Raw genomic sequence first — 16,695 nt, 5'->3', positions numbered from 1 at the left:
CTCAGCTGAAAATACATTATTGTAGTTGACAACATTTTGTCATCAACGCAGATATGAGGCTTGAGGGAGACAGGATGAGATGCAGCACAGCTCCTGATGCAGGAGGCAAACCCAAGACTCTGCAGCCATGTGGTCGACACATTAACAGCTTGAGACAACAGGACGCTGGCTGCCACTTGTTTTAATAAGACTGGGCTCTCCACTTGCCCTCACATTTGTCATTTTGTAGTATTGAGTAACTTGTTATAGTAAAAGCTGGGAGGATAGAATCCTATGCCAGCAGGGGTATAAGTGTCTTCACTACTTAGTCATCATCAGGCTCTCTATTTAAGCCTGTGTTTAAATCCTAAAGCAGCGAGGGACCCCATTGATGGTTGAGTGGTTTAGGCCTCTGATTTTGGACCCTGCCCTTAGCTGGCTGAGGATCAAGTTCTGCCATTGCCCTCCATGTTTGCCTCCCTTATACCGTATACCATTGAGACAACCACACATACAATGCAGCAATACAAAAGTTATGAATTATCATTTAATTTACTATATCAGTAGTTTGTGCTCACTTATTTCCCAAACAAAAGGTTTGAAAACCATTTCTGTACACTGTACATACTGTACATAAATAAAGAGATGAATATACAAAGGGGAGTGGATAGCTCAGTCAACTGTAAAAAAAGAAATTCCAAGGCTGGAGCTATCAAGGCTGACCACTTCTGACGTTCCAACTAGATTACACCATAAGTACATTATGGAGGTTAAAACAAGAAAAGAGCCATATCATAACTGTTTCCATAACATCACTTCCTAAGGACAGGAAAAGCAGATTCCCTGCTGTCACATTCATATTAAAATTGGCACATTATCTGAAGTTGATGTTTTCTTCTCCTTCTGAGAAAGATAATTATAGCTGATAAAATGCAGCAGTGGCACTGCCGAGACACAATGGAAGTGCTTGAGGACAGCAGCGAGCAGGAATAATTATCAAGTGAATTAATGAAGGGAGGCGAGAAATATATTCATACTCACGACACACAGTGACACAGACACACACACACACACACACACATATACGTGCACACTACCTTCAACTGAAATGTCTTGGATGGCGAAGCGGAGGATTATTGTCCAGATCATGCCAAGGGTCATTTTAGCGTTACCATCCACAATCTCTGCAAAAGAAGGAAATAGAAAACATTAGATTACGTCATATTTAATCACACACACAGCTTTGTTGAATACTCAATTCTGGTTGGTCGATCGAATCATTCTACCGCCTGTTATTTCCTAATAGCAGGCCGCTGTTCTTTATAACAGTCCGTTGTTGACGTTGCTATGGAAGCTTGGCTTGTATAAAATAACCGTAACTTATTTTCTTTAATTAAAAAATAAACCTGACAGGTTGATACACAACTGACGCAAAGCGTATTTTCCAATAGTGACTGTTGTATACAAGTTCAGTGGTCTAGTAGTTGTTAAGAGTGTCCGCCCTGAGATTGGGGGTTCAATCCCTGGCCGAGATATGCCAAAGACTATAAAAATGGTACCCCATGTCTCCCTGCTTGGCACTCAGCATCAAGGGTTGGATTGGGAGTAAGTCCCTGCAACATACTACATAGCATCATGTCCAGGGGGTGTACCTCACTCAACGGAAACAGGAGATATGCTCCTGATCTATTGGCCACATGGCTCGGGATCCATTGGTTCCCAAGGTTACTTAGTTACTCACTCACTGCACATTATCCCTTACGTATTGTAAAGGATCTACATAGAAAAGCACGCTGTAAAGCACTTTGAGCTAAACTCCAAGTGTAAAATAAAGTTTGTTATTATTGTAGGCTGATACGCTCATCCGGAGCAACCAGTAAAAAAAAATGTAAATATCTGATGACCTGATATGACCCTATATGATATGTTCAGAGCAAAGTTACAGAAGTACAACAGAACAGTAGGTACAAATAACTACTAACTAGCAGCACCTGATATCACCTTTTGATAATCAAGGAAAACATACTGATGTGGTTGCAGGACTATACCAAAGGTTTTGAAAAGGTTTCAAAGACAAGAATTGCTTTGTTTCAATCAGCGTATAAATGTCAACATTTAATCTAAACTAAAAACTAAAACTAAAAAACCTGCAGTACATGGTTTTTTCACAACATCAGCTATTAATTCATAAGTACTTCATCCTGAGTCCATTACATTAAGCTGCCCTCTAGCCCGTCTATAATTGGCATCTGTGAATGAACTGACTCTCCTCACTGTTGCAATTGTTTATAATGAAATCCCCTTTAACAGGTCAGCCTGTTTTCTGCCTCCCGATAATCATTTGTTTCTTACTCTAATCCAATTAGGCACGGGGGATGGGGGTGGGTGTAGTGGGGTGGGCTGCAGGGTATGGTGATAGCACAGTACTACTGTAAAGCCACTCAACCACGGCGCGCACATTTTGTTTCTGTGAAATGTCAATTGGATGTCTGAACAATTTAACACGACGGAGAAAACACAAGCTGGGAGCTTTTCTATGCGAGGTGCGTGGAGCAACATAACATGTTTTTCAGCCATTAGACACTCACACACACGTAGATGCTAGACAGTGTTGTCAGGAGGGCTTATGGAATTGGTTCCATGTGTAATGGGTTGTGTGGGGCTAGAGTATATGAAAGTAGAAGTTACCACCACTTTACCCCCAAGCCCTTAGCTTCCACACCACAGCCTGACTGCCTTATTCCCTCTATATCAAATGCTACCCCCCCCAGCCTGGTTGTCCTCCTCCTCTTCCTTCTCCTCCTCCAGCTGGGCAAGCAGTCGCGTGTCCAGAATGGGATTCAAATCGGCTAATCTGTCTGGAATGCTGGTCTGACTAGAAGAATCCCTTTTTGAACAAGCTATGTGTTTCAACCCACTCCTCTTACATAGAAGAGGTGAGCAGCAATGAAACCAGAACAATATAAGAACTTTACTCAAACATATGATGTAGAGGCAGGGTGCCCCACCAAGGTTATCGTTTTACTTGGACAATGATGGTCAAGCTGTGTTTAGTGGTAATGCACCGGTATCAGCCCCTTGGACATGTCTACTTGTCTAGACCAGTAGTTCTCAACCTGTGGGTCGGGACCCCTAGGGGGGTCCCCAAATTATTTTGGGGGGTCCCCAGATGATTACCTTAGTGTGCAACATTGTTTTCTCACTCAACAGTAAACAAACCAACATACAGTTTAAGTGTACTATAGAGGGTATATGCACATTTCTAAAGTGACAATTGACGGACTTTTTAATACCTTTAAAATGACAAATTAAACATTGGCCAAATTATCAAATATTAGAGGCAGAAATTGTGAAAATCCGGAACTCACAACTCTTAGTGCTCGTCAGGGTGGGGGGTCCCCAGTTAAGATATGATTATTTTGGGGGTCGTGGCCTGAAAAGGTTGAGAACCACTGGTCTAAGATACATGTGATCATGCAATGTTTTTAATGCAGCTCAGTATGAGAAGAACTACTGGTTAAGACACATTTGATTTAATAAAGTTTATATTTAAGTGCACCCAGAGACCAGATTGAACAGCTTTGCAGGGAACGACACATGACGATAATGAGAAACAGAGTGTGAACACAGACAGACATGAGAGCTGTACGTTACAGCAGAGGGTTAGCTGGGTCAGATGTGTATTTATGCCCCCAGGCAGGGGTCAACTTTTATAGGTCAGAGTTTGAGGTGGGCGGGGTCGGCGGGGGAGGCGGAGTCCAAACACAGGGCTGGGCCCTTGGGTGTTGAGCGCTACGGCGGCGCCTCCTGTGTGTTCAACCTGGCCTTCACTCATTACAAGGCTTCTGTATGATATCCTCAAATATTAAGGGCAAACAATATAAGTATATGGGCAAACACAAACACAAAGGCGGCATTATTTCCAATTTCATAATGTGTGTGCGCGCACGCGCGCGCGCACACACACACACACACACACACACACACACACACACACACACACACACACACACACACACACACACACACACACACACACACACACACACACACACACACACACACACACACACACACACACACACACACACACACACACACGTGTGTTCGTATTTGCGTGTGTGTATGTCTGTCTGTTTATGTGTGGTATTTGTGTGTTTAATCTGCTAAAGACATGTTTGCTCTGCGAGGAGAGGAGGACGGACGTCCCGGAGATATTTGCTCTGAACAATCAGCCCTCAAGGGGAGAAAGTGCTCCGCAAAGCAACCACTACTGTCCCAACAACACACCGGAATAAAAGCCGCTCATTAAACCACACAGCAGCCAGTGCCACTGCCATGGCAACAGGACAGCAAGGTAGAGAGAAAGAGAGAGAGGCAGAGGCAGAAACAGTGTGTTATCACAATGAACTATTGACAACATGAAATGGTTTCTATTGTGTCGCTGACTTGGCTGATAGACTAATTGTAATTGATCAGATGCTGACTTAGTGGTAAATAAAGCTACTGGCAGTCAAATTACTGCATGACCTAACCTTTGGTGGAAGGTGACTCTAACAATTAGGACAGTGTCAACTACAAGGTGTGGCATAAAATGATGCTTATCTGTCACTGTTACAGTTGTTGACTTTAAACTAGATAAAATAAAATAAAACGTATTTCGCGACAATGGAAGTTTGATGCAGTGGCGTTGTTTGAAATGTGTCTGATAGAGCTAGGTGAAAACTACTTGGAGAAGCCTCAAGAATGCAGGAAGGAGGAGAGTGATTGATAAGGCATGAGGACCAGTGTTGAGATATCTAAAGGGCTTCAGAGAGGATGGAGAACCTAGTGACTAGATGCAGCCTAGTTATTGTATGTATATATTTGTTTTGTTTTTATGCCCCTATGATGTCATCATTGAAGAAAAAGGACAAGATTGCTTTTATGTACTATTGTGTATTGTATCTAAAAGCAATATAAATAAATTAAATGTTATTAAAAAAGCTTAAAAATAGCCAGTGTTCTTTTTTCTTATTAGATTATTAGATAGGTCTTTATTGATAGGACAGTAAACTGACAGGAAATGGGGAGAGAGATGGGTAGTGACACGCAGCAAAGGACGTAGGGATCGGGATTCGAACCCGCGACACACTGTCAGGCTGGCATTGCAGGCTAGGGTGCCCGGACCACCACACCGGCGGCCCGGGCCAAAAATAGCTACTTATTGTTTATTGTTGGGAATTTCTACTGGAACTACTGATTTAGAGGACATTTTTGGAATGGGCCTCAGGTCTTAAGGGGTAAAACACTGGGCTAACGGTGCCCTCTTGGAGTCCATGTTCAAATGCATGGGCAGAGAGACATCAGCACCCAGTCAAAACTCACCCTCTGCTCCAATAGAAACAAGCTTCACTCCTTTGCTGGCGATGAAGTCGAGTGCTTTGTTGACGTTGGAGATCTTGTGGACTCTCATCTTGCCTCTCTCTGGTTTGGCCAGGCGTTCTCCTAGACAGGAAATAGACAGACAGAAAGACAGAGGGAGGGGTTAGGGAAACGTCGCCACAATGGAGCCTAGAGAATTTTAAAAAATATATATATTTTTTGTTCTAAATGCCAACATGCAGAATAGAAATGACTAATACAGTATAACGGTTTTAGATTGCTGTCCAAGCACATTGCATTAGGGTTGAAGGCATAGGAAATCAAACTCAACTGTTTGTTCCTGACCATTCATGTTACATCAACAGAAATTCCTTCATTCATTTCCCTGTTTGCAGAGATGCATGCCAGGGTATTATAATCCAGTTATTCTCAACCCTTTTCATTTCAAGGACCCCCAGTTTGATATGCACCAGGCCAGTGCTTCTCAAGGTTTTCAGGCCACGACTAGGGGTGGGGCGGTATCGACATTTTGTTACCGTGATTACCGTCTTCCCATTTACCGCCGGTATTGCGGTAATTACCGCACCCCCGTATCTATTAATTAAGGTTCGGCGATAAGCCAAAATATTGCAATCATCTTCCCAAAAGTCGCCTCTCCACAGCCTGACTGCCCGAGTTATACTTCTCCGTACAGCACAGCGGGTCTGGCTTTGAAAGGAGCAGATCTACAAGCTCACAACACATCGCATCCGCAACGCGTTCTGAGCTTTTTAGATCTGTGCACTGTCGGGTTACCATAGTAACGTAGGCTAGCTACTTGGGCTTTTCAGACACAAACAGCTGTGTGTGAACAAACCAGAAGAGGACGGGTAGTCAGATCATGTACAGTGATTCTGTAAACTCACGTCACGTCTCAACTCTCAAATCGCAGTGATTGAGTGCTGCTATATACAGGTTTTAGTTACAAGACTTGACAGAAAAGGTTATAAAATCGCCGACGCGCCGCCGGACGGGGCACAACGCGCGACACGGTGGAAAAAGTAAAATAGTTTCATTTTCGGTTTTAGTCCACGCGGCCCGCGCTCCGCCAGTAATCCGTATGAATAAAAAAGAAACTGCTACAACACAAGGTATGTATTAACATCCTTGTGTCGTGTGGATCACAGAAAGTTTACGCTGCTCTGTACTCCTCTACGAGGCTGCTGCCTGCCCAGGCTTTGCAGGTCTGTCTCCGAGTGACGTATGTGGCTTCCAAACATGTGGTACACGGCCCAGAGCGGCATGGAGCGCATGCGGTCCTCGCTTCTCCCCCGTTTTAAAACTCGCCTGTTTTCCAATAAAAAATATACTTTTTTTTGTGTTTTTTTACCGCGGTAAGCACACTGACACCGCGGTAGACCTCGGTATACCGCGGTACGGCGGTTACCGTCCCCAACCCTAGCCACAACCCCCCAAAATAATCATATTTGAACTAGGGGTGCTACGGTTCAGTCAGCCCACGGTTCGGTTCGTATCTAGGTTTTTGGCTCACGGTTTCGGTACGGTTTCGGGTTCAGTAAAAATTAAAAATTAAAAAATAAAGAATCCAAAATGTTCAGTTAATTTTAAAGATAGGGTGCAATCATTTGTTTCCACCCTAAAACATGATAATCAGTTATTATGATTATTCTAGGAGGAAGATTTTCTCCAAAAAAAGTGTACAGAAAGAGTTTTTATGTGGCCACACCCAAAAGAATAAAGAAATTCGGTTAATTCGGTATGGGCTGTTGGGTTCGGTACAGGGCCATTCAGTTGGATATACCGGTTCGGTTCCGTATTGTGGCACCCCTAATTTGAACTGGGGGACCTCCCACCCTGACAAGCACGTGGAATTAAGAAGGCATTACATTTAGTTTGACTCAGCTCCATAGATAAATATTTTGAAAATAGAGGTTGTTGTATAGAACATGTATGTATATCTATCATTGTTTCCCCACACTTTCTTATATTATTTGAAAATTTGCCAATATTTGACCAGTTTTAGTGTGTTGATGGTAATGTTAATGGTATTCATTTCATTTCTTTTCTCTATTTTTTTTTTGGTATTAAAACGGTCTTAAAATTGTTTAAAATTTTAGTGACACCATTCTACACTCTCAGAGTTACAGACCCGTAAGGGTCCATTTGGTTCCTAACTAGCTTGAGAAGGTTCGTGGAACCCCCACGAGGACCCCAGGGGTCCCCTGGACCCCAAGGGGTCTCTGGAACAGACATTGAAAACCAGTGTTGTAATTGGTCCCGTATGTGTGTGTGTGTGTGTGTGTGTGTGTGTGTGTGTGTGTGTGTGTGTGTGTGTGTGTGTGTGTGTGCTTGTTTGTTAAGATAACGTGGGAACGGAGGGAATGTCCTGTAGGCTGACCCCAAATACATAATTAGCTCTTGGGTTGAAAAGGTCAAGGTCAAGGTCATAATCAAGAACTTGAGAAAAGATGGACGAATTTTCATGGAAATTGGTAGAAATGATCAAAAAAGCTTCCTAAAGAGATGATACACCTTTTGGTGGAAAAGGTAAAAATCAAGCTTTGTGATCAAACTTGAGAAAGGATAGGTGGATTTTCATGAAACTACGTGAAGATAATCACGTAGTATCAAAGGAAAACTGCAGATTTTCAATCAAAATACCATTGGTCTGCAGGGGCATAACAATAACATACTGTAGTGTGGCAAAAGATACTCTATAACTTCTGTGTGTTTCTCTGCTAAATGATCCAGGACATGAAACAACGCATTTGAGGAGCATTTTGTGGAGGAATACACAGAAGACTATATTTTTTGCCCCACTATATTATTACGGCTCTCCCAAAACAGGACACTTAAGTCTGAAAGGTAAGATCACAATAACTTTCTTTCAAATTCATTCAGTTTCTCTACTAGATATTTTCAAATAATTTGGAATAATTCATTACAGATTCATTACAGAACTTAAAAACGTCCATGTACTACAGTTATACAAAAACAGTAGTTTTTACCTGAGATGACTTCCAACAGCAGCATGAGTTTCAGTCCATCCCTGAAGTCCTCCTCTATGTTGTCTATCTGTGTGCCTGCTTTCCTCAGGTGGGAGTTACACCAAGCTGTAAACGTCTACAGAGAAAGACAAGAGTGTCACCTGGGGATATCGCTGTCTGTTCCAGGGTGCTAGAGCACAGAAACAGCAGGTCCTCCATTTCCAAGAATAGACATACTTGGGTTAGACATACACACCTCCAGCACTCAGAAATGTAATGCTTACCCGCTCAAATTCAGATGTTTATTTAATACAGAGAGTGTGAAATTGGACAGTCTGAAAATTAGAATTAACACGATTTTGCAGTGTTAATGTAAAAGTCAAAGCAGACAATGAAATTGATATAAAAGGTGTACTCCACTAGCATCTTATTTTCTTTCCTTTTTTTGGGGCTTCCTGTCAAACACCATCTCTCTGTGTACAGAGATGGTGCCATGCTGATCTCTGCCAATGCTAAAGAAAACTGCATGTCTCTATGGTGACTGAACACAGCAGGGGCAAAATATGAGAATCAGTCTGTCGGTCAATCAATATAGTGTAGGTGCAGCAAGTTCAGCTTTTTTTGCCCCCCCCCTTACTTTGTGTTTCTCATTTGGCACCGCTCTCCCATGCACATCGATCACTGGCATGCAAATAAACTAAGTCATGTTCCCTAGAATAGATGCATTAGCACAGTAAGAGCACTGTATATGCTGTAGGTGCAGTGCGTTCTGGATTGTGAGGCATGGCTGGCATGCTAATAACCTAATGAGTTACATCTGGGGAGGGACTTCAACCGCCCAACAGGAGCTGGGCATGAGCAGCAGGCCCGCAGAGTGCCCTACTGAGAACGCCTCCTTTACGAGAACCCAGGGATAATTACGCTCAGGGCCCAACGTCAGGCCCCCATTTCCACCAGAGAGTCTGAAGGAGGACCTGCAGGAGTGTATTCAGAGCCTTTATGAAAGCCAGCTCTGTCTCATGTTGGCCTGTCTTCCACCGCAGAGGAACAAAAGCCACTTAAAAGTCAACTGGCAAGCCGGTTCTGGAGTAACTCTTGGAACTTCCTCGATGAGATCACCCCAGAAAAACGGTGGTGGTGTGGGGTTTATAAAGCTATCAATAAAGTGGAGTGTGCAGGAGCCAGATTTCAGATGTGTGAGAGTTTGATGGTATGTGGTGGAAGTTAGCCTAGAGAGGCAAACCAGTGGAAAAGCCTAAGAAAACCCTGTGGATGCTACAAGAACTGTGGAAGATATGGAACATCAATAGTAAGGGGCTGATCATACTGTATGCTATTCCATCTCAGAAGGGGCGGAACTGACAGAGAAAGAGCAGTAAGGATTGAGGTGTTCTGCAAATAGCAACTGGCAGCCACTTGCCCTCTGCCCCTGATGCAACTGCAAGACAGTCCTGCCACATTACTTCAGAGTTTACTCCGGCTCCAACAGGCACAGAGATATTTTAATTAACCTCTAATCAATACTCCCGCAGGCTGCAAGCCAAAGTCTTAAAACCGATGAAAAAAAGGCTGCAGTGTCAGCAACTTTACTGGATGTCAACTAATGAAAGTGGAAGTGGAAATTGTATCGGTGGCGTAGTGGGCTGCAGCGTACACTGGTGACGCTGTGGGTTCAAGTCCAGCTCATGAACTTTGTTGTATATCACGACTCACCACCCCAAACCCCGTACTTCAGTCACACTCAATTGCATATTTCTGAACAAAGCCTTACACGTGATCTTTAAAACAAAAAGTTTAAAAGAGACTTGTGATGCTTTGAGTCAATGCTCAAAGAGCACAGTTGTTGGGGGAAACACAGAGAGTTCATCAGTGGAATGCTAGCTTGTTAAATCCACTGGGTAGAGCAAGCTACTTTGATGGGCCTGTCCCAGGCTAGGCAGCAGGCCCCCTCCTGACAAGAATTAGCTGTCCCTCCTGGAGCTTTGTTAACTTTGTGTGTCACTCTGGGAGTTTGGAAGGAGCTTGGCCTCCCATGACTGAGCCGGCTGTGTTGTGTAGTGTTGTGTTGTGTTCAGCACTCCTTTTGCCGCCAAGATACTGTTGTGTTGGACTCTTATAAGGGCCGGCAGCTGAACGTATTACTTAAAGGACAACTTTGTTTTTTTACAACAAGGGTTCATATTTTAGATTGTAATTAGAGAAAATAAAAAGTGAGTGTTAAAATGTTTTCATTTGCTGCGTTCTATTGTTTTATCGTGTTTACCGTGTTAAAATGTGGGGCATGCGTACGCATGGGGGCATGCATACACAATCTTTTTAGACACAATAAACCAGCAGTTTCTTCATTGCTATTTACAATAACACTTCTAGCCCCCTAAGTCACATCCAACCATGAAGGTTTGCGTTGTATCTTGGGAATGGGCTTATTCTGTGTAAAATGACATATTTAGCCACTTGTACGCATGCCCCCAACCACTGAAATAAGAATCTCTAAAACAATAGAAAGAAGTAAATTAAATAATTTTAACACTCATCTTTTATATTCTTTAATTACAATCTAAAATATGAACCCTTGCTGTAGAAAACTAAAGTTGTCCTTCAAATGTGACTGGTCACAGTGGTCACTGGTGGTGAAAGGTCACTCACTTAAACTTTTAAACATGATGGTCTGTTACTCAATGTAACAGATAATACGGTCTAAAACTCAGCCACTGATAAAATGTACCTATATTTCCAACTGTGATAAATGATAAGCAACTGGAATTTGTAGCCTTCCACACTAAATGTTTTCAGCTTTGTAAATACTGAATATAACTGCATTAATGGGTTGTGTTGACAAATGAACGTCTCCCTGGAGGGTTGTATTCTCAACGCCTACATTCACACCGCTTTACCCCACTGTGTAAAACAAGCCTGCGTACTTAGATCTCACAATGTGAACAGACAACATTCGGCATATTTGATACCAATCCTGCCTTATTGTATGTTTAGCCTAATTCGTAGATGACCAAAGAGCTCTATATTTTCGAAATAATATTGTATTGAGTGTTGGATCTGTTCGAGGAATTTAAATGCATGCAGAGAGATTTATGTCATAGCATACGGTCTACCCTACACACACTAATTATTGCACTAAATGTCACATCCTCATTCTGTACCAAGGGCGCTACGGTGTGTACTACAAATATCATGTCATAAAAATGAATTCCAACACCTTCAGTGCACAAAGAGATTCAAATTACCGTGGTCCATTACAGTGATTCATCCATACAGTACAGTACAGTCAAGAGCATATTTCCGCGGGAAGCAGTAAATACCGCGGACTCCCCTGTTCTTCTCGTCTCGTCTGCCTTCCTTTCTCCCGTCTCAACCCTCCCAGCAGGGACGTGCTGGCCATTGGGAAAAGCGGGACAACTCCCGAACGGCCGGTCCAGGCCGGCCATTAGGAAAAAAATAAAAATAAAATGTCAGCCTTCGTTCCATTTTGGGGGCTGGGCGGCCAACAAAGTAAATCGTCAATGTCGGGCAGAAACCTTGTATCTCCATTTTCAAATGTATACATTTTTTCGCAAAGCAAAGCCCTGCTTCACCATACAAGGCCGTTGCACAAAAGTAGTGAAAACAGCAGATCTACAAGCACACAACGCCTCGCGGTGCGAGGCGTTGATCTCTCTATAGCGCTGTAGCGTTGATCTCTCTATAGCGCGCAATGAGGGCCTCTCAAACTCTTTTTCCCGGGCTGAATCAGGGGCCCAGCATGTCCCTGTCTGCCTTCCTTTCTCCCGTCTCAACCCTCCCAGAACTGTGGCTACGCTGTAATAACAACGGGGGTCAAGAGCTGGGAGCAGGAGGAATCTGGGCCTGCGCTGCATCAACTCCAGGGAACGCTGCCAGTCGGCATCATCATGCGGAACATTTTTTCCCATGGCAACCGTAGAACACGCTGAGCTAAATGGACAAATTGCAGTCAGTGGTGGAAAATCATTTTGAGTTATTTTTTTTTACTTTTCTGCAAGTATTTCCAATTTTCAGTTCTTTTACACTCCATCTCAGAGGCAAATATTACACTTTTCCTCCACTATTTTATTATTATTTGAAAACTTTAGTTACTTTGTAGATTTGTATTATTATTACAACACATACATTAACCACTTCATCCCTGTGTACACTGGACCTTTACTTGTAACAGAGTATTTCTACATTGCAGTATTGATACTTTTTCTTGAGTAAAAAACATTTAGTACTTTTTCCACCACTGACTGCATTGGAGTGAAGTCAGTCGATGTGTTGGGTCTTAAGGGGTGAGTGAGTGAGAGGGGAAAAGAAAGTATTGGGTCAGGGGTCTTCAATGTTTTCAGGCCAAGGTCCCCTTAGTTAACTTGAGAGAGAGATGAAGCAGGGACCCTTTTTCATAGTTTCCATATAGTTTCATTGTTTGACAGCACAATCATCACAGTATTTTGGATTCATGTCAATTTGTGTTTTCAGATATTTAACCACTTGAACCGTCAATACTTAATAAACTTGACCTTTCACTCTGTACTGCTCTTTTTCCCCTCTACACCAAAACTCTTTGCCGAAAATAGACGATCTGAGCTTGTAGATCGGCTATTTCCGGCAAGTGGTTAATATAAACGAGAACATTTTCTATCAAATCAAGATTTGGAGGACCCCCTGTAGTAACTCTGAGGACCCCCTAGGGGTCCCGGACCCCCTGTTGAAGACCCTTGAAGTAGGTGAACTATGAACTGCTGTTAATGTTCTCCATAGGGCAAATAAACTCTATATAAAATTATAAAACATAAATTAGCCATGGTATGTTCTCAGAATTGCGTTTTAATTTGTTTTATTTATTATTATTTTCTTTTACATCAGTCATGGATTTAGTCCTAATTGTATATCATGATTTCTGTACACTAAGCTATACACTATTATTAGGTAGGTATATATAAAGTTTACAGCTCAATAAATGCTTTTCCTCTAATAAACTGGTGGACAAAGTTACTACACTATAAAGAGTATACCTAGATGTCTGATGGGAACAATTTTCATCATTGCATGCAGTGAGGCTGAAATAACATTGTTGTTGGGCGGAAACCTTCCATTTCCATATCTCAACTTTTATTTGATCATTTACATTTTATGTCCTTATGTAAATTAATACCCTACATCGTCATACAAGAGGGAGAGTGTTTTTTGCAGGTCGTTCAGTCCGATCAAGTGTATCAAAAATGCACCTCGGTTAAGGCAGCGGAAGCTTGCGATTGGCTGCGCGGAGGTGCTGAAAGTCGGGGGGACGGAGTTGAGATACACGCACCTAAACCTTACCTAACCTTAACCCTAACCCTAACCTCAGTAAAACTAACGCTGGTGAATGCTAACCTGGTGAAATGCTAACCTGTCGACGCTGGTGAATGATAACCTCGTGAATTTAAAGACGGGGTGAAATCAAAAACATGTTTTTCACACTTTTAGAGCATATCTGTAGTGAAAATATGGCCATACCTAACACTAGATACCAAAAAAATAAATCCCATCGCCTGAAGGGCTGGTCCCCTCGGATAGGTTCAGAAACACAGAGGCTTCCTTTTCAAACTGAAACTTCAAAATAAAATACCCAAAATAGTCATTTCATTGGGTCTTTAACCTGGTCGGGCCAACGGGAGGTTGTCTCCACCTTAACCAAGGTGCATTTTTTATAAACTAAACAACCTGCAAAAAATACTCTCCCCATACAAGAGTCACGCAAAAGTAGCAAAAATAGCCAAACTCACACCGTGTCGCCATGCATTGTGAGCTACTGAGCAAGATCGGCTATTTATTTATTTTTGTTAAGTGAACGGTAAAGTTGTTAAGTGTGTCTCTGTAGGTTTTATAAATATTGAACCAATGAAAAATAGAGCTTGAGACCGCAATACCCGACAGCAATACCCCTCTCTCTCTCTCTCTCTCAAAACAAAAGTGTGCTACAATCTGGGGTAACAATGAGACATACATCTCTTGTCAAAATAACATAAATAACATACCTAGTATCTATATAAACAACATAATAAACACATACATATAAGGGCTGGGTATTGGCAGGTAAGGATCACGATACACGATCACGATTCACTGCATCCCCATATTCCCATTCCCATCACGTTTGCATGACACGAAGCACATGACCAAAAAGATAAGTCCAAAAGTATCTTCCAAATATGGGATTTGAGAGTGGCAGGGGCCAGCTTTAGTTTCACAGCTATTTTTCATGCCCTCTTTGCTCCTCCTCTGCAGAGGTATTTACCAGTATGTAATGTAGAGCTGAGCTGCCTACAAATGTAGATATGTTATTAAAACAAACATAAAAGAACAATCAAACGAATTTATTGCAATACGGGTTTAATGATAGTATAGATATAAAATGGCCTGTATGCTGATAGACATTCAATATTTTGAGCACAACCTTAGGATCTATATACAAACTAGAAAAGAAAATTTCGAAGAAATTTTAAGTGTGCCTGCAGCTCGCTAAGTCTGTGCAACCTTCTATGTGCTAACATTAGCACCTCTGTTAGCATTAGCATTTGTTAGCATTAGCATGTGTTAGCATTAGCAATATGGTTTCTTGTTTTTAAGAAATAGGCTCCTCCCACAAGTTCCGCAAGGCGATTACGTTGTCCCGTCGCTCCCGAGATCGTTTGTGTTTCGTTTTGAGAGGGTCGTTTCCCCTGAAAAACGCGTTTTGGCATGAAACGGTTACGTTTTGCGCGTTTGTGGTGCCCCCTATGGGTCGAAGTGGAAATGCTTTTGGGTATATGTTCAGTATAGCGCCCCCCACTTGTGGTTAAAATTTGGTGTTGACTGGATGTTTCGTTTGTGATTTATGGCTACTTCTTACAAAACGGGCTCCTCCCGCTAACTTTGGAACCCTGTTACGGAAGAACGGTATGGACTATCAAAATATCGTTTAAATATGTTTATCGCATGAGTCCATAGATCGTGTGTATCGATTTTTGTGACATTTGGAGAAAATATGTAGGAAAAGGAGCAAAAAGTGTGTTTTGAAGAAAATTCAAAATGGCGGAAAATCTATCCTGACGCAAATGGGCGTGGCCTATATAAGGAGATGCGTCATGACCCAAGGAATCCAGGGAAAAAGGAATTTTAATTTTCCGACCCACGGTTCAAGAGTTACAGGCCGAAAGGTAAAGTGGACTGTTATAGCGCCACCATGAGGCCAACTGACAAAATTATTTTTTATTTAATCCTTGATATCATTATAAATCTCCTCTCCAAGTTTTGAAACTGTAGCCCCTATGGTTTGCGAGAAGAAAAATATTGAATGTGAGTTTTTGCGATTCCCATTATAAGTCAATGGGTAAAATTAATTCACTAATAAATTAATATCAATTAAACGATACAACTTTTCTCTTAGAAAAGTAATAGCACACCATTCCCGGCCGAGCCGCACGTTTTGATGTATATATTGCGGCGGTGGCGTAAATTGTGCGGCAGTTATTAGCGCACCAAATTTGTGGGATCATTATCATTAACTACCCTAATTAAGTATGGCGGATTACAATAAGTGTTTTGCCATTGCATGGCAGGCACACTTAATTACAATTACCAAGCATCTATCTAAATATCATAGCGTCTATCTAAACAACATGACAGGCATCTACCACTAAGACAGATAAAAGGAAATAAGTGCTGGGAGAATTTCTCACTCCCTCCTTTATTTCATTTAAATCAGACCTAATCTTCAAATCTCACTATCTATCCTCTCCCTGTTTTTGTTTCCACCTTTCCTCTTTCCTTTCACATTCATCTTAAACTAACATAAAGTAGGTTCTGTTCTTCTAACCAGCACAGTAATATCCACTGTTCAAACTCTCAACTCCCAGGTCTATTTCTACACTCAGAGTTAAATTAACACTACAGATTTGACTGTGTGCATCATCTCTCACTCTCTCCATATTCATCAAGAATGACTTTTATGCACACTTGCTCCTTCTCTGTACAACCCACAGCGCTTCTTAGCCTGTCTCTTATTTCTCTTTCTCTCTCCCTATAGCTGCCTTCAGTCTATCCCCCTCCCTCTTATCCACTCTTCCTCTCCCACCGCCTCCATTAATCAGCCTCAGTTAGGAAAATATTTCCTGCCTTTCAGCCAGCTCCATATTAGTACAATCCTTTCACTGAAACAAGCCAACTCATGAGTGTGAGCCCCTCCGTCACATCACATCCAGAACGTACAGCACAGCACAGGGGGCAGACAAATGCAGCAGGGAAAAAGATATAGCTGGCAGCCCGTCCTCCACAGGAAAGAGGTTTTTCTGCAGCCGGGGCCAGTTTCTCAAGTCTCCAGCTCCTCCAACTGGGT

The 16,695-nt window shown here is 42.2% G+C and overlaps 1 protein-coding gene across 2 annotated transcripts in view; it reads right to left on the bottom strand.

Moving 5' to 3' along the window:
* Positions 1-16,695, bottom strand: part of actn1 (actinin, alpha 1) — a 77,505-nt gene that overhangs the window by 32,395 nt on the left and 28,415 nt on the right. For both annotated transcript variants that reach the window (XM_080751405.1, XM_080751404.1), the window contains exons 2-4: positions 8,352-8,466; positions 5,347-5,466; positions 1,077-1,163 (exon numbers count right to left, since the gene is read on the bottom strand). In XM_080751405.1, the coding sequence (XP_080607531.1) occupies positions 1,077-1,163; positions 5,347-5,466; positions 8,352-8,466 (322 nt within the window). The remainder of the gene's footprint in view (positions 1-1,076; positions 1,164-5,346; positions 5,467-8,351; positions 8,467-16,695) is intronic.

This window comes from Nannobrachium achirus, assembly GCF_963921795.1.
Source record: "Nannobrachium achirus genome assembly, chromosome: 20".
NCBI classification, from domain to species: domain Eukaryota; kingdom Metazoa; phylum Chordata; class Actinopteri; order Myctophiformes; family Myctophidae; genus Nannobrachium; species Nannobrachium achirus.
This window is presented reverse-complemented; position numbering and strand designations above follow the sequence as displayed.